Source organism: Ambystoma mexicanum, chromosome 3q (assembly GCF_040938575.1).
Source record: "Ambystoma mexicanum isolate Mex_15411 chromosome 3q, UKY_AmexF1_1, whole genome shotgun sequence".
Lineage (NCBI taxonomy): Eukaryota > Metazoa > Chordata > Amphibia > Caudata > Ambystomatidae > Ambystoma > Ambystoma mexicanum.
In genome coordinates this window covers 406,906,210-406,928,750 of record NC_090926.1, presented here as the reverse complement: position 1 = coordinate 406,928,750, position 22,541 = coordinate 406,906,210, and the positions used below count along the sequence as shown (strand labels likewise).

At 49.2% G+C, this 22,541-nt stretch overlaps 1 protein-coding gene across 3 annotated transcripts in view; it reads left to right on the top strand.

Annotated features, from left to right (window-relative positions):
* Positions 1-22,541, top strand: part of CANX (calnexin) — a 745,024-nt gene that overhangs the window by 387,976 nt on the left and 334,507 nt on the right. For all 3 annotated transcript variants that reach the window (XM_069654105.1, XM_069654104.1, XM_069654106.1), the window contains exon 5: positions 3,731-3,872. In XM_069654105.1, coding sequence (XP_069510206.1) covers positions 3,731-3,872 — 142 coding nt within the window. The remainder of the gene's footprint in view (positions 1-3,730; positions 3,873-22,541) is intronic.

The following is a 22,541-nucleotide window of genomic DNA, read 5'->3' as shown; positions in this document are numbered from 1 at the left end:
CTGGATCCTGGAGGATGCGTTCTTCCACGTCCCCATCCACCGAAAGAATCTGGCGTTGCTATGCTTTGTGGTGCAAGGAAGACCCTACAAATTCAACACCCTCACCTTCAGCGTGAAGTCGGTGCCCAGGGTATTTACAAAGTGCCTGGCACCAGTGGCAGCCCATCTACGTCTACAGGGGATACACCTGTACCCATACCTCGATGATTGGCTCATCCGGGCCAACTCCAGGCAAGTGGCTGTCTGACTCAAGGAAAGGACCATCCAGCTGCTGCCAGATCTTGGATTCTCTGTGAATTATTCAAAGTCCTGCTAGATTCCATCGCAGAACGCTTTGTTCTTGGGAGCCAGGCTCTACAGTCTCCTGCCTGGCATCGCCCTCGGGAGAGGGTAGAGGACATTCTGGGGAAGGTACAAAGTCTGTCACTGAAGACCGCCACAGTGCAGACCAAGTCGCTGCTCGCCATGATGTCTTTGTGCATCTACCTTATCCGAGACTGCAGGCTACAGATCCAGCCTCTTCAGGAGTTCCTGGATGCTCGCTGGATAAGTGTCCCGAAGCTTCGCAGACAAGATTTCTGTCAAGCAATAGTGGTGGCGTGTCCACTCCAACTTCACCTGGGGCACAGGGTTTCAGAGACCTGGACCTTCTCAGCCTGTCAGCGTCTCCTCCGGTCAAGCTGCCAGTGGTCGCGGATCTGCTCACCACAGAGGTGCAAACCTGCATCACGACCCGAGATCGCTGAACTTGAGGGCTTGACTTCTGCAGTCCTAGAGTTTGGATTATAAGAGTTGCTGGTGGACTGCAGGGAGGTCCTTGCCAAGTGCCCGTAGCACTTCGACTCTGAAGTGCTATGGGCACAAGTGTAAGAATTTCGCTATGTGATGCCGGTCGCAGATGATCAACCCTCTGAGGGTCACGGCCCCTCAGATTCTTCCATACTTGTCCTTGGCCAAGAAGGGGCTGGCGCACACCTTTATCAAGGTGCATCCGGCGGCTATCTCCCACTACGCCAGGTGTCAGGATGATCTTCTCTTTGGTCCCACAGTCTCGTCAAGGACTATTTTGATCTTTTCCGTCGGTGAAGGTTCCTGCCCCGGCGTGGGAACTGAACGTGGTGCCGACAAGGCTCATTTGGGGCCCCCGTTAGAGCCTATGCATCGGGCCCCTCTCAAGTTACTCATAGAAAACAGCTTTCCTTGTGTCCATCACCTCTGCCAGGATGGTGGGTGAGATCCAGGCCCTATCCTGCAAACAGCCGTATCTGACTTTTCCCGACACTAGTGGTGCTGCAGACGCACCCCTCCTTCATGCCAAAGGTTCTGTCGGAATTCCACCTCCACTAACCTTTGGTGTTGCCGGTGTTATTTCTGAAACCTTTGTCGCTGGCTGAAAGGACTTTGCACTTGCTGGCTGTGGCTCATGCTCTGAAGTTCTACTTGGCATGCATGATTTTTTCGGAAGACCGCCCCCACTCCCCCCACCCCCTCCTTAACTTCGGTGCTGTGTATCATGGGAAGGCCTTGTCCAAGGTTTCCATCTGCAAGTGGGTCTCTGGCTGCATCACACACTGCCAGCGGTTGGCGAACCGCCCGCTGCCTGGCTGTCGGAGAGCCCATTCTACCAGAGCAATTGCTGCAACAACGGTGTTCCCGTCTTGTCTGGTGTACCCCTGCTGGACGTCTGCAGGGCTGCTACGTGGAGGTCCACGCACACCTTCACAAGATTCTACTGCATTGACTGGGATTTCAGAGGTCCAGGGTCGGCCAAGCAGTGCTACGCAACATGTTCGCTTGAAGGGGAACCTGTTCCGGAGATAAGATTATTTGCTTCCTTTGAGCCTTGCCACATCCCCTGGTTGTGTAATGTTGTACTGCTGTGTATTCTGTATTCAGGAGCATGTGAATCCATGCTAGACCCATGCTGGAGAAGGAACAAGCTACTTACAGGTAACTATTGTGCTCCAGCAGGTCAGCCATGGATTCACATACAAACCCCTCCTCCTGCTCCTCTGTGGCTCTTCTTGGTCATACTGCCACTTAACATGCTACCAAATCTGAAGTTGGCTGCCAGAGGGGCTTAGGGAGAGGGCAGTCATTGGCTGGTAGCAGTATGACCCAGCGTTCAGTGATTGGTTTAGAGGAGATTTACAGTTTGTAAGTGAAGAACTTTTTTTGTTACTGATGATGCCCGACTGGGAATATCCAGGCGCATGTTAATGTCAGACCCATGCTGGAGAACAATAGTTACGATTTACGTAACGTGTTCCTTCCACCTTCTCAGAAAGGATCATGGATTTTCCAGACCTTTCACTGTTCGAAGAACCAGGCTGGGCCACATGCCATTCTGAATCTGTCATGCTTTTTTTCCACTGGGAAAAAGTCAAGATAACACTGGCGCAGGTCTGGGTTACCCTCAGTCAGCGGGAACTGGCTGTATGTGCCAGATTTGTAAGAATATGCCAATTTGGGAGCCCCATCATTGTTCACTGTTTTCAATAGGGAACCTGCAGTTTGGATGCCAAGTTCTTCCCTTTGGTCTTAACTCTCCGCCCAGAGTTTATTAAAAGATGTAGGCGTTTGCAGACTTCCTCAGGCACACAGTATTAATGGTTACCCTTAACTGGATGGTTGGCTTTTAGGGCTTCAATCCTCAAAAGGCAGCCACATTGTTCTAGGTTCTCCTGGATCTTAATTTTTAACTTGTCCTGTCCGTAAACGCAGCTATGTCAGTCGCCCCCTTCCACAAGGCTTACCTTAATGGGCATCGACAGGACCGTCGAAGGGCCATGACCGTCGAAGGGCCAGTGCTCTGTTGTACAGAGGACATGGTGTTGATCAGTGTGCAATTTCTTTGCGACAGCCTGGTAGTTTCAGAGATGCTTGTGGGAGTGGTTGTGAGTAGATTGCTTGTGGTGTCTTGCGTTCTTTAATTCTGAGGACACTGACTTAAGGCCGACCGATCAAGCAGTCGGTCCAGCTCCAGTCCGCAGTATTGATTCCTTCACTAAGATCTCCATTGTTAAAGTGACTGATCTTGATGAAGGGGATGCAATTAGAGGACTCCTCCCTGACTGATGATTACCAGACACTCACCTCCCGGGGCTGGGGAGCAATGATGGTAAACAAGTCCACAACCTGTCGGGAGCTGCAGAGCATTGTTTAGTTTTTCCTGGCCGTCGAAGGCTGGAATGTATGGACAACACAAGTCGTGTTTTACTTTATCTAGGGGCGTGGGGGAGGTTACACTACATCGCCTCAGCTTGCCATTTGGGACTGAAGCTGCGGGAGTAGTGGTCTTTGCCCAGAACATACAGGCAAACTGCCTGGAGAGTCCACCAAAAGGTGGATGTGATCCGCAGGTTAGAAGCACATTTTTAGGCGTCGGAGTTAGGTTTGTGTTCCACCACTGATGGAGCAAAGCACTGTTCTCAAGATAGTTGATCTCCTTTTTAAACTGTCTGAAATTGTTTACGGGATTGCCTTGTGCCTCTAATTGCTAAACTCTCAATTTTTGTTTTCTGTCAAAATTGCTATTGTGATGTGTGGTATTGTATATTTTGAAGTCTGTGCAGAAATATTGGGACGGAGGAAACCTCCTTGTTGACTTGCAAGAGCTGCTGGTTCTGGAGTGTTCTTGCTAAAGTGTGCAATTATTTATTTGTGCAGGCAGAAGGTTAGACAATCAACATGGTGCCACATTTTAATGCTTTTCTGTTGGTCCTTACAGGGAAATGGGAAGTGCAAGAAATGAAGGATAGCAGGCTTCCAGGTGACAAAGGCCTTGTGCTGGTTACCAGGGCAAAACATCATGCCATCTCCAGCAGACTGAAGAAACCGTTTGTCTTTGACAGCAAGCCACTGATTGTGCAGTACGTACTACACCTATTTTTCCAGAGCATGCAATGTTTGCCATCTGGGGCGCATGGCATCAGCTGTCCGCAAAATGGCTGCCATCACGCTGCTTTGCTTTTATTTACCATGTTGCTAAGCAACAAACATCACCCGGCTTATTAGCCAATAAGCCCCGCCGGCAGGCGGAAGCTGCCCGCACAAGGCCCATGAGCTTAAGGCCCTATCCCGAGCCTGTCTGAGCCGGGGGGAGGGGGGGGGGCTGACCTGTTACTCTACACCTCCTTGTGCTTTACCTGGCACTTTGTGGAACAAAATACGAACACTGCTGACCGTCAAGGTCCCCAGTAAATCTGGTGGTAAGAGCGTTACCATTTTATATAGTATTGCTATTGGACTCTCCTAACCCGCACCCTCCATCATACAATACCTTCTGTGTCCCTAACACGTACATTATAAATACCCTGATCTCTTGTTCTGTGCAGCACACCCCACCTTTAGCGCAGTGCCCATTAATAGTAATCTGTGATGCGGTGTGTGGTGTGCTCACTATGTATTGAGGCTGTGGTCCCCACTCACCCCCCCTAACCTCCATTGCTCCCCCCCCCCCCCTGCCTACCCGTGATCCTATGCCTCTGTCACTCTTGCATCTGGGTGCTCTGCCTCCCTGCTACCTTGGGTAGGCACCATCCATTTTCCCACCGCTGGCTTCTGTCACTTGGAATTGTTACTGTATGTGATGAAGGGGCCGGCTTTCCCACTATATACTGTTAGTTAAGCACTTCACACTGTATCTAATATAATTAAGAAAACTTTCTTGTAAGGTAGCTAAGAAATAGTCTTGTACTGTAAGTAATCTTGTAATGTAACTAAGATAGTAGTCTTGTACTATAACTAAGAGTATTCCTGTAACGTAACTAAATCCTCTTGTAATGTAACTAAGAGTATTCTTGTAACAGTGCCAAGATGCCGGAGAGCTGCTGTGCGCTTTATAAATGTAAAAAATTAAATAAATAAAATGGTCTCTAACAGTTTTGTTCAGATATGTTCTTGCATCCCTTAAATGGTCTCATGAATTTGTCAGGAGGGATATACCAGCCCTATGGGCCAGTTTCCCAAGCATAGGCGAAAAGGCAACCCTTAAATTTCCCTTGGCTTATTTAGTGATTGCTGTGGTCAAGCAATCAAGGCCAACTCTTACAAGTGAAGCCAAGGTAGATGGTAAGATGCATTTTTAGAATCTGCCCTGTGGACCGATTTGCAGATGCCAGCCTGTTCTGGTGAACAAGTAAAGACGCTGTCTAGTCAAATTCTTATCTGGGTAGTGTGACTGAAGAGTAAGACTGGTACCTAAACGGTGGGAGTGATGAAGGGTTCAGTTAATCACACACAGAGCATTCTTAATAACAAGCTAGGCAGAATGTTTAGCAATCGTTATTTAGGCCTTAGATAAGGCTTAGCATTGAAAAACCCACAGCTATGTAAAACACGAAATAATTCTGTTATATACACACTCACTTTGTGCTCTTCTAAGAGCACTAGCACGTCCCTTTTCAGAATACAGTTTCTACAGTTTAAGAAAACTGTAGAAAGCAAGTGAATACAAAGAACCAGGTAAATGACCATTGGGAACTAATGTGTTTCTAACTCCTTTATCTTAAACAGGATACAAAACCTCAATCTAAGGTTCCACACCGTAAGTCCTTCCCTGGCTAGAAAAGAGGGAGCATCATGCACCAGTCACAGGTCCCAAGTCAGTTATTTTCAGCGGACTAGTCAGTCTTTAAAAGTCTGACATTTGCATATGGCCTGTTGGCAAACAATTACAGGAAATTATTAGCAAACCCTCTTGATCAGAAACCCACAGCTCAGCCAGGTAAGCGAGAGGTAGGGTAAAGAACTTATGCCTGTTAAACACTATGGAGGTAGGGGTTGGAACAGGTATGTTTACTCGAACTGTGTACTCTTCACTCAGACTATCGTAGGGTCCCCTTTCTCATACCTTGGTTTTGTTGGTTGAAGTCAGCGATCTTGGTTGCAGAAGTCCCTTTTGGCGTTTGTTCTGACTAGTCAGTGGTTCTGTGCACCAATCAATTGCTTCAGTCTACTGGATAGCTGGATGCCTCTACTGGACTGAACAATTGACCAACTGAGCAGCAACCTCTGAGGACTCCCAGCATGCAGTGGAGGCGGCGATCAGCTTGTCAAGGCATCACAGTGGCATGCTGAAGTGTGGGGATTGTGAGGGTCTGATGGACTGAAGCATAGATGCAAGTTATTGCACTACCACAATGCAAGTTCGGGTGGGTCTGAATTGCGTCATGAGCATGGCAAGAGGCTAATGATGTAAACCAGTAGGCTTCATTAAGACCCAACACTTTAAACCCGAAGCAATAACCACATACTGCTACACACATGCTGTTTGCTATGTAGTGACCTAATGATGTGGCAATTGAGGACAGAACCTGGGGGTCCAAAATGATCATTGCCTTGCAAGCCGGGGAAGAACAAATCGACTGTTGCCATGACCGGCTTTTTAAACCGTCAACTGATTAATTTTGCATTTAATGGGCACGCCTGCCTCTGCAGCTTTCCACAAACTCTGCACCACTTGGATCCAGGACACTGGCTGCAGCAGGTACTTTGTTCAACCACTGTAACCAACTGGACCTTCCCTTCCGCACTTGTGTAAGGTGGAATAGTGCTGTTGGCAAATGCATAATCTGTAAATAAGCGGTAAGACTGCTGAGCTGTGCATAAAACATAGGTTCAAATTAGCTTTTTGTAGTCGCCATTCACAATTTGTTAGACATTAACCACAAATCAAATTACCCACATATCCCTGTTTTTGTGGTGATAAGACGGTCTTCTGCTGTGTGTGGACAATTGACAAGTAGGTGGCATGCCCAACTTTCCACCATTTAAACCATTTGCAAATGCCGATTTAGTTTTTTGCTTGATGCAATCATGCATATTTGTCAAATTCTACATACTCTTTGCAGCCACCACTTTGCCTCCCATCTATATATTTAACTCCAACCCACCATGTGTAATTGTTGCAGTTAAAAATAGCCCAAACATTTGATTCAACCAATAAAGTAGGGAATACAGACTAGATTACTCTTAATTGCTGCACATTTGCTTTTTCTATTAAGAACAATCAATGCATTACTGTTGCAATTTGTTACACAATTATTTTTCCACTACCTAAAAGACATTCCATTTAGGTGCAAAATGTGCCCATAATTACATTTGATAAGCGAATGTGACACATTGCCCACAGACGTTTGGAGACCGCTGGGCTAGACTACAGGATAGGTGTCCAACGGCTGGATCTTTGAGCAGAGGGCTGAGCCGGTTGTTCCCATTGGTCATGGGGTCCAAGCACCAATGAAGGCCTACAGGCGATTAGCAGAGAGGCTGGGCTTTGTTTGACAAGTGAAGAAAGGACTGATGGCTAGCTTCTAATGACAAGTTCTGTGACTTCATTGGTCTGCTCTCCTTTGTGTAGAGGTCTTCGTTCCAGCAATTATCTGTTGAACAGCTGCAGAAGTCTCCCGGGTCTGAGATGGAGTTGCCCCAAGTATCTAACATTCAAAGTGGCGTGGGATGGCCAATCCTGGACAGTATCTGACCACTACATCTGCCCAGCAACAGACACACTGGTATGGATTTAGACTGCGCCCAGACAGAAACCAGCAGACCTCTTTTTTCCTACTACAGCTGGAGCGTTTGAATGGAGTGTCCTCCCATGTATTCATGTTATGGTAATTATCCTTCCAGCTTCAGAATTTTTCATCAGGGCGCTGTGTGCGCCGTCTCCTTGAGTGGATGTCCCTCGAGGGCCTCCATTCCACTGTCGACGTCCTCAGTATAAGTAGCGCACAATTGTTTCAGTTCCGTTTTTCCAATGCTTTGAAGAATTACAGCGTGCTTCGGTTCTTCTGTGAACTTCGATAGTTGTTTTCATTTCGAAAATGTCTTCCCAGTCGGCTCCATCGCCCAAGACTGGATCAAGAAGTGCCAAGACTGGATCAAGAAGTGCCAAGACTGGATCAAGAAGTGCCAAGACTGGATCAAGAAGTGCCAAGACTGGATCAAGAAGTGCCAAGACTGGATCAAGAAGTGCCAAGACTGGATCAAGAAGTGCCAAGACTGGATCAAGAAGTGCCAAGACTGGATCAAGAAGTGCCAAGACTGGATCAAGAAGTGCCAAGACTGGATCAAGAAGTGCCAAGACTGGATCAAGAAGTGCCAAGACTGGATCGAAGATGTTGAAAAGGCTCTCGGGGAGCGTAAAGGTAAATTGGCTGTGGGGCGGTTGCCTTCGACGTTCCTTTCGAAGAGTTAAAAAAGCGAGACTGAGTCGAGGGATTCTCCTCCATGTAATGGTATAGATCGAGAAGGTGATCATGCCATTCTTACCTTCGACTCCACTCTTACTTCACACAAATGCCGACCCAACACTGCCACCACTTACCACACACCCTCCAACCACCCAGACCAGAGGAGCTCTCTGGCCCACCATGACTCGCCCACTGCCTACCCCCTTCCTAACTGCCTCCGCTGGCCAGTCTCATTTCCAAACCCTCTTTCCTGGCCACCCTCCCAGGGAGCTCACAGCCTCACTCTTGCTCCCAGCGCCCACCCTCCAACTCTCGGACCAGAGGGGCACTCTGGTGCACCCAGAATCTGATCCCTGCACAGCTCTCGGCAACCCCTGACCTTCTAAAAGAGGCGGGCTAGCCATACTCCCCAAACCGCATATCTCCATCACGTCCACTGACAAAACCCAGCACAGCTATCTGCGGCTCCCTTCTAATCAAACTCTCTCCTGCTTACAACAGACCCTTCGCCAACAGCTTATGCAACTCGCCAGCAGCCACTTTAGTGAACCACCCTGCACTCACCCTACTGTGGTACTTCAATATCTGGTTCGACGTACCCAACAACTCCAGGACTCTTCCCCCTGGTCGACAGCCTAGAGGCACTCATTCAAATGGACTGTCCTCCCACACATTCCTCATCTTTGATATTCGATATCCAGCTGTTTCGGATGTTTTTTTTGGCAGAGGGCACTGCGTTGACTCTATGTCCCGCCTCTGTCTCGGATGTCCTCGATGTCGGTTTTTCCACAAATGCTATCACTTCGAGAAATACGGCACACTTCTTTACTTCAGAACGACTTAATTAGTTTGAGAAATCAAAGGTCATCTTTGTCGACAGACTACCTCGAAGACCGGATTCAAGTAGTCTCGAGATTGTGGGTCAAATGTAATTGACTGATGGGCAAGATTGTATGTAGTAACCCTGTGGGAGAATACACCAGCCTTGTTCTCTTGGCAATAGGTAAAACAACCTTTGGTAGTTGTTAGAGTGACTGAGCAGCCAGGCTTATCTCAAGAGGGGTCAATGTGAGCTGTAGGGTTGTAACATAGATACACAGTGACATTTATTCAAATGACACTTATACTCGAGGTTTCTTGATTAAAATAATTATCAATTTAACGGTTTTAAAATAAGCCTTCTTTAGAAGGGAGCAATATGCAAAACTTAAACGTACTTCAAATCACACTCCTTCAGTTTAGTAGTAGGGGCCATTTTAGGATGGCACACAGATGCTTCCTACGCGCTGAGGTGACTTCAATAGTTGGAACACTGTACAAAATCAATGATTTTGTACGTCAAATGTGCCAAAAAATTTTCTGAGGAATCTACGTTGAAGGACCTGTGACAACCTGCAGATGGCCAGTGTGGCGGGAGCCTCACCTGAGCTAGAGTTTAGAAGGCCAGAGGCAGGGAGCATGCCGATGTGTCATATAGACGGCTCATGTCCAAGGTAGTGAAATATATTGAGTGGAGTAGGCCTGTTGCCATTCGAACAGAATGTGACGGGCATCCTAGATATATGTTCTTAGTCAGAACCTATATTACCTTTTCATATTGCTCTGCAAAAAGGGTGGTGGCGAATTGGGATGCACCAGATGCCAATCCGGCTGTGAATAAAATTTTTACCAAGAAGTACCGCCCTTCCAGTAGTGACTCGTACTACCTGTCTAAACAAACCACTCCAGAGTCTGGTGGTACAGGCAGCTACCACAACTGCTAAGCAAGCGGCTTACCCAACCATCCTTCCAGATGGGAAAGACAAAAGTGTAAATTGGTGGGCAGGGAAGGTATTTTCTGCACGGAGTATGGTGCTCAAATCTGCAAACTCCACATGTGGCCTTGCAAAATTTACATTCACTCTATGGGACTGCAGTTCCATGGCGGCAGTGCACATTCCTGAGGGGGATGAAAGACTGGTTCTTACCATAATTGGAGATGCCAAAGAAGCCATGTCAGTCTCTTCAGTCAGGTCTGGATTCTGCTGATCGCATCAGTAGAGCCATGGCTACAAGCACCGTTGTATGCAGATTTGCATGGTTTCTGAAGTCTGGTTTTGCACCGGATGCACAATCCAGACTCCACATGCCCTTTGACATGTCTCACCTTTTTGGCAAAAAGGCTTGTTTGGGTGAATTTTCAATGTGCCAATTCCCTTCACCTTAGACCCCCAGCAACTTTGCTGGATTTTGAGGACTTGATTTTTGTACCTGGAAAGAGTGTGAGCATGTGCCCCAAGGCTGCTGCAGCTACCGGCCTTCGAGTCGAGGGGTCCTCGGATCCTTCTGGGCGCAGTGTTGAGGGACCTTGCATCGGGGTTACGCCCTATTACTGGTAACATGTCCATGGGGCCACGCCCTGTCACCGGCAGTAGGTCCAAGGGGGCACCTAAACGCAGCTCTACTGACCCCCTAGGTCGAGGGCGTCTCACCTACCGGCCCGAGGAGCAGGGTAGGCCCCGTGATCCACACGCAAGAGTTTTGGACCAGGCCGGGCCCAGCGGGCCGAGCAACAAGTCGCAAGCACGTGGCAGGCAGGTCGATAAAATGGCCACCACGCCAGAAAGGGGCACCCATCAGATGCCATTCCACGAATTTGGTGAAGAACGAATGTCGAGGTGGGACTGGCCGCAACCAGGTACGTGGCCTACAGTCTACCCTTGATTTGTGCAGGACAGCTTTCCTTTGTGTCCATACGGACTGGGTACGCTGCAGCAGCTCCAGCAGCCCCCGCTATCCCGTTGGTACCACCTGCCACCTCTTTGGCCAGTGAGGAAGTGCTCTTCGAGAAGCTTTTCGGACTCATGAGGTCTCCTCAGATGGGGGTTATCCTCAAGGACGCAGTCAGGGAAGTCCTCCCCGCCATGCTAGAGGCACCATACTCCATCAGGCCCCCAGGCCCGGAGCAGCCGCTTCCTCCGACTCCACAGCCGATTCCGGCTGCGGTCCCTGTACCAGCCTCCAGTGCCATCTACCCCCCTCCTCCCCAAGATCCTCCAGATCCACAGGATACGGACGACTAGGATCGGGACACGCCATCCTCAGCCAGGGCCTTCCATGAATGTCTTGGTGGCCTGGCAGAGTACCTGGGCCTCCCCAACCCGAGGTCGAACAGGGAGGGTTCTGGCTGAAGTCCTCACAAAACTCCCCCTCTACATCTGTTTGCAATGGACTCCCAGTGTTGGCAGTCTCCCTGGCCAGGAAGGGTTGGCTTAAACCCCACTCAGTCCACCCAGTCAATCAACGCCTGGATGCCAAGTACAGGCAGATGGAGGGGGATACACTCTTGCTCTCAACCCATCCTCAGCCACACTCCTGGTATCCTATCTATAATCCAAGCCTCAGTCTTCCTCGGCCGCCTCCTCTGCGGTGCTGCTAGGCAAGAAGATCTTGGAGACATACAGCAAGAAGATCTACTCTACGCCTCCTTGCACCTGCGTCAGGCCAACGCAGATGCCATGCTGGCTGCCGCCAACCAATGGTTATGGCGGGAAATTGCGGACTTCCTCCTGGAACTCCCCAGCCAGTGCCAATCACGCTTTAAGGCGGGGCTAGCAGAAGCCAAGCTCGTGGCGCATAACCTCATGGAATCCAGTGGCTCATACCGATGCCTCAGGCCATGCCATCTGTATTGCCACGGACATGAGAACAGCCTGGCTCTGGGCAACAAAATTCAACCTGAATGTCCAGGAGTGCATTCTAGATCTACCCTTCGGGGGTGTGGAGGGGGTTGGTTCCACTCCTATGGATGAGCAGCTGGACAAAAAAACAGCTCTCAAACGGCAAAGTCTTTATCCATCGTCAAAGACCACGCCCAAATCGTACACCCAATATCAATAGCGCTCGGAGAAGGGTCCTACATACGGAGGGTTCCGTGGCTTCCAGGAACGCAGATCCAGGCAGCAGGACGGACCGCTCACCGGCGCAGACAACAAAAAAGGGGGGCGGGAGGGTGGAAGGGCCCAGGGCTTTTTCCAGTCCCCCTCCTCCACCTCCGAGGGAAAGAAGGCATGACACGCCCCTTCAGGTCCACGTGTCTCCAGTGGGGGACAGGCTCTGTAGTATCCACGGGGTATTGCCTTCCCAGCCTCCCCCCCCCCCCCTCCACAGATTGGCACAGCAGCTCTTTTGCCGGAGCCAGGCAGTGGAGGAAGTTCCAGCTTCCCAGCGAGGCTTTAGCTTCTACTCCAGATTTTTGCCATTCAGAAGAACCAGGTGGGCCTGAGAATTGTGCTGGACCTTTCCACCCTCAACCTCTTCTTACACCTGCAAAAATTGAAGATGGTTACGCCAGCTTTTATAGCGGAGACATTGGACAAGGGAGACTGGATGTGCTCTCTGGACCTGAAGGACTTGTACCTACACTCCCCGATTTGGCAGCCAATCGTTCTTTCCTACGGTTCAGAAGCATGGGCCACCATTTCCAATACAAAGTCTTCCCGTTTGGTCTCAACTCGGCCCCCGGGGTCTTTACCAGACTCATGAACGCTTTAGCGGCCCTCCTCGGCGCATAGGGCCTCTACCTACCCATATCTCGATGACTGGCTCATCAGGGCTATATCCCCAGAAGTGGTTCACCACTCTTCCCATGCCCTTATGAACACACTGCACGACCTTGGCTTCTCGCTCAACCTCAAGAAGTCACAGCTGCTCCCTACGCCGACTGACATTCCTGGGACTCATTTGGAACACCTGCTCTGAGATGGTTTTCCTGTCGGCAGACAAGATCTCGGCCACTTCCTCAGCAGAAAGGTGACCTCGGCATGGTGGTACCAACATCTCCTGGTTCTAGTAGCGGCGGTTCTGTTAGCCGTGCCACACACGAGACTAAGGGTGAGAAGGATTCAGCTGCACTTCGTGGCCTCATGGAATCAGGAGCGGGGCTCGCAATCCGAGATGATCTGCGTTCCTCCATCTCTCCACCCAGACCTAACTTCGTGGTCCATGGACTGCAACCTACAGACGGGCAAGCTCTTCTGGCCGCCCCCTCCGCAGGCCACCATCACCAGACTCCTCGCTCGAAGGCTGGGGAGCCACCCTGGACGATCTCTCGGTCCATGGCACCTGGACTCGACAGGAGCAGGAATACCACACCAATTGGTTGGAGCTGAATGCCTTCTGGCTAGCGTTTAGAGCATTCCTACCACTTCTCAGGGGCAAGGTGGTCCTCATCCAGACAGACAACTCGACCAGCATGTACTACGTCAACAAGCAGGGAGGCACCAGACCCCCCCCACCCCTCTCTTCTCTGTGCGGACTGGTGATCAGCATGTGGGAATGGGCCTTGGAAAACGAAATTTTCCTCTCAGCAGTCCACCTCCCAGGGGAATCGAACCTAGAAGTGGGCAGGCTGGGAGTGGACAATTACAAGTGGCAGCTAAACAACCTCTTATTCAGATTTTCAACAAGTGTGGGGGCAGTGCCAGTGCCCCGGCTCTCTGGGCGACGCGTTTCACCTCCAGTGGACGGGCATGAAGGCCTACGCCTTTCTGCCCTTTCCCCTGATCCACAAGATCAAGGAGTCACACCGACTCCTCATTCTGATTGCTCCATGCTGGCCGGCCAGGCTGTCGTTTTCAGAGCTCCTCAGCCTCTCAGAAGTGCCTCCGATGCACCTCCCGACGGGCCCAGCACATCTTCTGGCACAGCAGGGGGGCAGGATCATCCACCTTGCGCCAGGGAAACAAGCCCTCACAGCATGGTACCTGAGCAGGTAACTCTTCGGCACCTTAGCCTCTTACAGGCCAATCTGGAAATCATACAGGGCGCCAGGAGCAAAGCCACCAGGGCCCAGTACATGAGCAAATGGACCAGGTTCTGCCACTGGGCAGACTCCAAGGGAGTTGACCCTTTGGCCTGCAGTTTGGACGACGTGCTCTCCCTTTCAGCGCACCTCGCTCATTTGGACATACAGGTAGACACCTGCCGCACATATCTCACAGCCTTTGGGGTTTACAGGAACTTGGAGGAAGGCATCTTTTCCTGCTCCAACCCTATCGTCAAACACCTGACTGGTCTCGCTAGGCTCTACCCGCCCGTCAAGAGATCGTACCCTGTGTGGGACCTTAATATAGTTTTGGGTGCCCTGACGCACAAGCCATTCGAGCCAATGGCGTCCGTGGACATTAGGCTGGTCACCATCAAGGCAGCCTTACTAGTCGGTCTCATCTCGGCTCGCAGAGTCAGCGAGATTCAAGATTCGCCTTGAACCATATACCACCTTTCACAGGGACAAGGTAGTCATGCGGACTCAACCGGCATTTCTGCCCAAGGTTCCATTGGCATTTCACTTGAACAAGGAAATAGTCCTTCCTACATCGATTCCCAAGGTCAAAGCACAGAGTGCTGCACTGCCTGGATGTCGGGCGTGCCCTAAAAATCTACTTGGACAGGACCAAAGGCTTCCGCAAGTCGGACGCCCTGTTTGTCACTTTCGGGGGCCTGAGACCAGGCTGTCAGGCCTCCAAGGCTTCCATGTCCTGTTGGATGGTCTCTGCCATCAAAGAAGGGTATGAGGGCCAGCACAAGCCTCTCCCGACAAAGGCCTTCGCATTCCAGCACCATGTCCCTTGCCAAGTCCTAAGCAGGGGGGCCACTTGGGCCTCTCCCTCTGCTTTCTGCAAGAATTACTGTTTGGATGATGGCTCTAGATCTGATGTGGCTTTTGAAAAGGCGGTTCTCAGGAACCTATTAGCTTATGTGGAAGGTCTTCTCTCTACCCTAGGGCTACATTCTATGTAATCGCCATGCAGTTTCCTCCATATGTCCCACAAACCACCCCCTAATAATACTGGTGTCATTAGGCAATGTTATCTTCTGTCGAAGCATCAATGGGGACTGAGGTTTGGCGCTTGAGGGCGGAGTCTGGGTCGCGTGCCTCTAAATTTAAAGGGGAAGGTTTTTTTGGTGAAAAAGTTAGTCTCCCGTCCTTTGGACGGATGCCCATACAGTATGGAGGAAAAGGGACTATGGACTAGGAGTACGTTAGTCACTACGGTGAGTAACTTATAATTTCTAGGCTGTCCCAAGGTTTAAATACCTTCTCTGGGATAACCTACTGTTGCCCAGAGAATGTAAAGTTAAATTGACTTTACTAGTCTTTTTAAATTCCTAGACCCAGCACACCTAGTATCCCCATTGTCTAGAAACTCGTGTTCCAGTCAAATGCTACCCTTTCCTATCGAAATGGCTGGTGGCAGTGGTTTTACAACAAACTACCATGATTTTTCCCGACCGCGAATACAGGTAGCTAAAAATAACGGGAGCAAATTGTTTCAAGATGTTGCCTTTAGCCGCTTTGTTTAAACGGTTCCCAGTCTTTTTCGGCATTTTTTTGGGAAGGTCCTTCTAGTGTTTGTCTCTGCGTGCCAAACTAGGTTTGGTCCCGTTGTTTCTATGCCTTTAGCGGACTTCAGGACTGAAGACCGACTCTGGCGTCTGAGTGTCTGGGGTGGGCAGAAAGTGAGGGAGGTGCCCGACACTCGCTGTGCTTGGACTCCTAGGAGACCCAAATGCACTCTGGCGTGATTGGCTGGCTGACTGTCCGGCAAGGGCAGCCACCCTGCTGGATGAGTGGCAGTTAGGCTGGAATGAATGGGAGAAATGTTTAAAAGGCGAGTCTCTTGGCTTGGAAGGCAAACCAAAGACGAGCTGGAAGAGGACAGCTGCTGCAAATCAACTCCTAAGCCACCTGGATACCGTTCTCGGAGCTGCTTAGGATTAACCAGGGAGAAGGACACCAGCTTGTGTGCTTGAACAGCAACCGGACTCGAAGATTTGCTTGTTTGCCAGATTTGTGTTCTGTCCCCGTGCAGTGCAGGAGTTACCCCCCCCCCCCCCCCCCCCCCAACGGCCTCCCTCTTGACACAACTGAGGCTCAGGAACAGTGAGATCTGCAGGAACTGCCAGGAACAGAAGTTTTCAGCTGCATCTTTTTCTTCAATATAAGGTACTGTGAAAACTCTACCGAGAGAACTTACTTCTCACTACAAAAGTTTGTGGAACTTTGGCAACTTACAGGCCTAGTCGTCTTGTGACACGACACAAACCTTTCTTCCGTGAACTACTTCTAAGAAACGTGGTGAAGACTTTTCCGTTTTAAATGCTGGAACTGTTTTTTACTTATACAGGATACTAGCCCATTGACTTTGGCCTACCTATTACATTGAATCGACTCCTCTAGTGAACTCAAAATTATTTGTAACTGTAATATTCGTTTTTATCAACGTATGCATTTTTGCTCGTACTGCAATGCTATTTGGCTCCTGCTTCAAGGGAGCTCAACTGCTTAGTATTCAGTATTGTAGTATAATTTTTGTGATATCGATTGCCCTATTTAGTGAATTCGTTATAAATGATTGTGTAATAAATTTGGTGTTTTACCATGAAACCTTGAACATAAGTGTCTATGTGAATACTTGTCATTGTAGACCTCTGTAACATCCTTACAGCTCACGTTCCCTCTTGAGAGAAGCCTGGCTGCTCAGCAACGCTACCACAAAACTGCATGGTAGAGTTATACCAAAGGTTGGTTTTGCTTACACCTGTAGTCCTAGTTGTGTGTATTGGTCCCAGAGGGTACTGCATACAAACTTTGCCTAAGGCTGACAAGAGCCTTGAAGTTGCAGACCTCAAAGGCGGCAGCCAAATCTTTCGGGTGCTGCTATTAGGCAGCCTCAGCCTGTTCGCCCTAGTGGACAGCCTTGGACGAGTAGATCTTTTTGCTACTACTACTCAGTTGGAAGAGCAAGGAGAATGGCTGGTCAAAGAGGCCAAAGAAAGTTCCCTCCTGGTTGGGGACGAGGTGCAAAGCCAGCTTAACCAGGGGCATATTTACCATCTGTGACTGCATCAACTGCCTCAAAACCTCTCAGGTCTCGAGTCACAACTCACCAGTGGGGGGGGGGGGGGCACTGTCCCAGCATCTAGAAGAATGGCAAGTTATTACTTCGGATGCTCGGGCATTGGAAACCATAGCCCATGGATACTGCCTTCCTTTCATACAGAGACCTCAGAGCAATCCACCGGGGAGCCTCTCTTTGAGGTTTCCAGAGCCGCTCCTTGTGCAGGAAATTTTAACACTGCTAGAGAAAGGCGCTATAGAACTATTGCCTGTAGCGGAGAGGAACAGGGGATGGTATTCACCTTATTTTCTAATACCCAAGAACGACAGAGGACCTGAGACCCATCTTGGACTTGAGATACTTGAACAAGTTCCTCAGGAAGGACAAGTTCAAGATGGTCACTCTTTCTGAAATTCTTCAGGCCCTCCAACTCCAAGATTGGATGGTGTCATTGGACCTTCAGGCTGCGTATTTCATGTGCCAATCAATCTCCAGCACACAAATTCCGAAGGTTTGCAGTTGTCTAGTTTCATTATCAATTTCGAGTTCTGCCGTTCGAGCTAACCTGCGCCCCAAGGGTTTTCACCAAACTGATGCCAGTGAGTCTAGGAGAGGGATTCACGTCTACCCCTACCTGGACGATTGGCTAATGAGTGCGCGTTCTCCCGAACAAGTCCTGGATCATCTCAACGTCCCCTTCCACTCTTCGGATTGGGCTTCTTTCAATTACAAGAAGTCCCATATGACAGTTAATCAGAGCTGTTCTGGATACATTCTTGGGGAATGAACTCGCCACCAGAGGTGAGGAATCAAAACATTCTACAGATGGTCACCAAATTTCAGAGTGCCCAGCGTGTCCCAGCCTTTGACTTTTGTTTTGAGGTTGCTCAGCCTCATGGCATCCTGCATTTTTATGGTGCCAGAGGCCCGCCTGAGAATGAGATCAATGGGCTCTCAGAGCTCAATGGTCCCAGGTATCAGGAAAGATGGCAGCCTTACTTCAGGTTCCAAACGGGGTCGCACAGGATCTTCTTTGGTGGGCCTGCGAGGACAACATTCTGAAGGGAGAACCCTTTTGGCAACGATGGCCGGAGATGATTGTAGTGACGGATGCTTCACTCGCGGGGTGGGGAGCCCACAAATGATCGGACAGTCAGCAGTTGTTGGTCTACATCGAAGTCGAAACTACATATCAATCTTTTGGAGCTGAGGGCATTCTGACTAGTGCTGAAGGCCTTCCTGGCTTCTGTGCGGGGAAAGAATGTCCTAACATATACTACCTCAACAAGAGAGGTTTAGGGTCACTATCTCTGTGCAGAGAGGCAATGCAGCACCGGTACTGGGCAATTCAAGAATGATTCTCCCGATCTGTAGTTCACCTAGCCAGGGATGAGAACACAGCGGCAGACTCTCTAAGCAGGCAGAGCAGTACCCCACGAGTGGGAACAAGCTCAGGAAGTCCTTAGATATATTCACCATTTGGGGAACCCCTCAAGTGGACATGTTCGTTCCCAGTGTCAACCGGAAGCTCTAGGAGACATGGTTGTGGTGGACTGGGAGTTTCCACTGCTGCACGTGTTTCCGCCAGTCCCCGTCATTCATGTCATAGGGAAGTTGAGGTTCGGGAAAACCATGATTCTGATTGGGCCAGGAGAACGTGGTAGCCGGACCTTCTGCAAATGGCCATGTGCCCTACAATTAGTCTTCCCCCAAAGGGATGACCTACTCTCACAGGAGGGAGGTTGCATTGTTCACCCAGGGACCAGGACTTTCAATCTTCACGTCTGGTGTCCTAATGGGTAAGAAAGGATTGGGACCTCCGGAAAATGTATTGGAAGTGTTGCTTTCGGCAAGACCAGCAACTAAATCCCTGTACCGCTGCAGTTGGAATAGGTTTTGCAGCTGGTGCAGGGGAAAACTCTAGGTCTTTTCACATATAAACTTCCCCATGTGCCTTTCTGGCTCCACCTGACCTTTCTGGGTTGCAAGTGGCCACAGTGAAGGGCTACTTAGCGGCACTATCAATCTTCAAAAGATCTCCGATGAGGGGGTTCATACCCGATTGTAGTACACACTCTGAAGGGCTTAACCAATTTTTCTGCCCACTCCCTTCATCGTGGCTTCATGGGAATTCAATCTTGTTTGAAGTCTTATGGGAGCCTCATTTGAGCCCTTAAAATTGTGCCCTCTGAGGATGTTCACTTTGAAAACGGTCTGTCTAGAAGCGATCACTTCTCCCCGTAAGGTAAGTGAGCTACAGGCCTCATCTTCCAAACAACCTTTTACGTCCTTTTTCAAGGATAAGGTAATTTAAGGGTTGGATCATCTTTCCTTTCCAAAAGTTGTCGAGTTTCATCTAGCACAACGTACTGTACTGCCTTCTTTTTACCGTGCCTCTTGATACATCTAAAGAGACTAAATTGTCTAGCCCCGAAAAAGGGCACCAAGATACTACATTACAAGGACTGCAAGTATATGCCGAGATCAACATCATCGGTTATGCTGGTCAACGACTAGGCATGGCAGTCAAAAAACAATCTCCAGATGGAGTGTAATTTGCATAACAGTTTCTCGTTAACCGGCTGAGAATCACCCGTAGGTTTGAGGGGTGGCTGCTTCTTCAGCTCTGGAAAGATAGCGCAGCAACCTGGTCTTCCCTTCACACTTTCTGTAAATTTGCCAAGCCTGTTCTCCATAATAACAAGAAAATTCCTGGCACCCACTGCCTAACCTCGAACTGCTTTCAAAGATGTGGAATATGTGGGCGGACACAATCCATTCGAAGAACAAGTTAGTTACCCATGGTAACATTCTCTCGACTGGATGTTTCGCCCACCATCCCCTCTTGCCTGCCTAGACTTTGTGTCTTAGACCATCCTTTCTCGCAACGTCAATATTGTCTACTCCTATGATATAGCTTGCAAGTTAAAGGAGGGGAAAAACTAACCAAGTAATGGTCAGCACGCGTGCTACATGCACTCGCGTTGGCGTCACAATGGACACTACGGAGGCCTTCGAGGACCGATGCTTGACCTTATGAAAAATGAATTCCAAAGCAAGCTACAAGCAGTCTTGATTATCAAAGATGAATTACGTGGGAGGAACATTCAGTCAAAAGAATGTTACCACAGGTAAGTAACTTGCACTTCTCTTTGGAATGGATCTTGTGGTCGACTCTCCAGCATCGAGATCAGGAACCCAGCCAATCGGCCTGCATGCACAGGACAGCCAGTCTTCCTGTTCAAACTGGTTCTATACAGACACAGCAGAAGACAAGCAGAGTTTGAGTCCTCCCTTTTTCTTGTTTTCAGACATCCTGACGGCTAGGTGGGCTTTTCCATGGAAACCCGCAGGAGCGAAGTCCAACAAAAACCTCCCCCACTCAGCACAGCAGAAGGACCAAGAAAGGAAATGGTGGTGGTGGTGGTTATGGGGGCAACGCTCTTACTTTAGGATCCCTACAGTGGTGCAGTCCCTTTTGGGGCATAGTGAACATTCCTTCTGTTAGGGAAGATTGTATGCAGTACCCTGTGGGAGACTGCACCCGCCTTGTCCTCCTGGCAATAGTAACCCAACCTTTGGTATAAGTCTGTACTACACAGGTTGGTAGCATGATTGAGCAGCCAGGCATATCTCAAGAGGGGTCCATGTTAGCTGTAGGGTTGCAACATAGTTTCACAGTGATAAGTATCCAAATAAAACTTATGCTCAAGGTTTCTTGATTAAAAATATATATGAATTTAACAGTCAGTTTGAATAAGCCTTCTTAGGGAGCAAATATGTAATACTTATACAAAAATACACACTCGGTTTCAATAAATCGGTAGATACCTTTTAGGGATGGCACAGACACTTCCTACACTCTCAAGTGACTTCCAATAGTAAGGACACTGTGGACATTGATATATCACTGGAAAGTCTAAAGCAATACTGAGTTTAGTGTCAAAAGGAAAAGGTTAGGGAAGGAAACCATGGTTTCTCACAGGCAAGATCTTCTGAACCCACCCCCGACCCCCCAATGCAATGTAGATTAACTCTTTCCCAGCTATATAAGTAAAGAATGTATGACTTTTTGGAGGGACACATAAAAACAGTCGGAGGTTAGTCGATCAGGGAGCCAGGACAGCCAATGTCAATTGAGCAAAGTCTAGGGGAGCTGAAGTTCTTAAAGGTGATTAAAAAGTCTTGCACAATGTTAGTTTTGTAGAAAAATAAATCACTGTTCAGCTACAAGATGGGAGGATTGTGAAAGGCAGTAAATTCAAGTCTCAACTGAGAGCAAGCAAACTACACATTAAGAGGTAGTTCACAGTAACGTGAGTCTGAAGACATTGGTTCCAGCTGGCTTCTGTTCCTGTTGTAGTATGGCAGATCCTGTTGTTCCTGGGCCTCGGTCGTGGGGACAAGAGGGAGGACGTCTGGCGATACCTCCACTACAGTTTGTAGGTCAGCGGCAGCAATGGGCAAAGTTCAGATCAGAGCACTGTGGTTTCAGCGTCTCGTGAATGTGTGGCCTTTTCTTGCTTCTGGGGTACAGCAGTCTGTGGCTCGGGCATGGTTAGTCCTGCTCCTGGACCTCTTTGCAACATCGAACAAGAAACTTCCTCTTTATGCTTCCAGGGACGTGCTCGGAGTGTCTACCTTTGTGGGGGTGGGGAGGCTCGAGATCGTGAGCTTGTTTTCCCTCCTTTGCCACTGATGCATCGATCACTTTGGAAACTCAGGAGTGCATCCAACTGCACTCTCCTCTTCCTTGTCTTTATGTAATGCGCCCTGATGCATAAAATAAAAAGGTGTTGTGGTGGACAGCTGCTAGTTTTCACACCTGCAGCACCTATCGAGGTCCTCTGATCAGGCTGCCGCAGATTCCCAACTTTCTTCACCAGAGCGATCACAAGTTGTGGCACCCCTCCCCACAATTGCTCAGCTTGGCGGCCTAGTGCTTGAGTTCCGATCATTAGCGCAGTTTAACCTCTCAGAGGACATGCGTATAATCCAAGCGGAGCGAAAGCCTGCTACGAGAGCGCCATACAGGAGCAAATGGCTGTTTTTGTACCTTGCCTCTATTGACACGGTTTTATCTTTTGTATCGGGCCTTGCAGCCTGTGGCATACATGTCTTGCAGGACTCATTTGTCCTCCATTGCGGCTTACCTGTCTAGATAGCGGCTCTTTTTCACTGTCTAACCCTGTCATCAAGAGACACTATGCGGGTCTGCATCTTTTCCTGCTGGTTCGGGCCCCTCATCCAAAATGGCTCTTAATGTGGTCCTCACCGCTTTATGCCATAAGTCTTTTGAACCCCAGGCCACCTATCTCGGGTACCTTTGTTGGAAGGTTGTTTTTCTGATTGCAGTAACCTCCATCGGCATGGCGTATAAGTGAGCTTCAGGTTCTTTCTGTGGAACATCCGTTCCTAACGTTCCACAAGGATAAGGTTGTGCTTCACACTCTACTTTCTT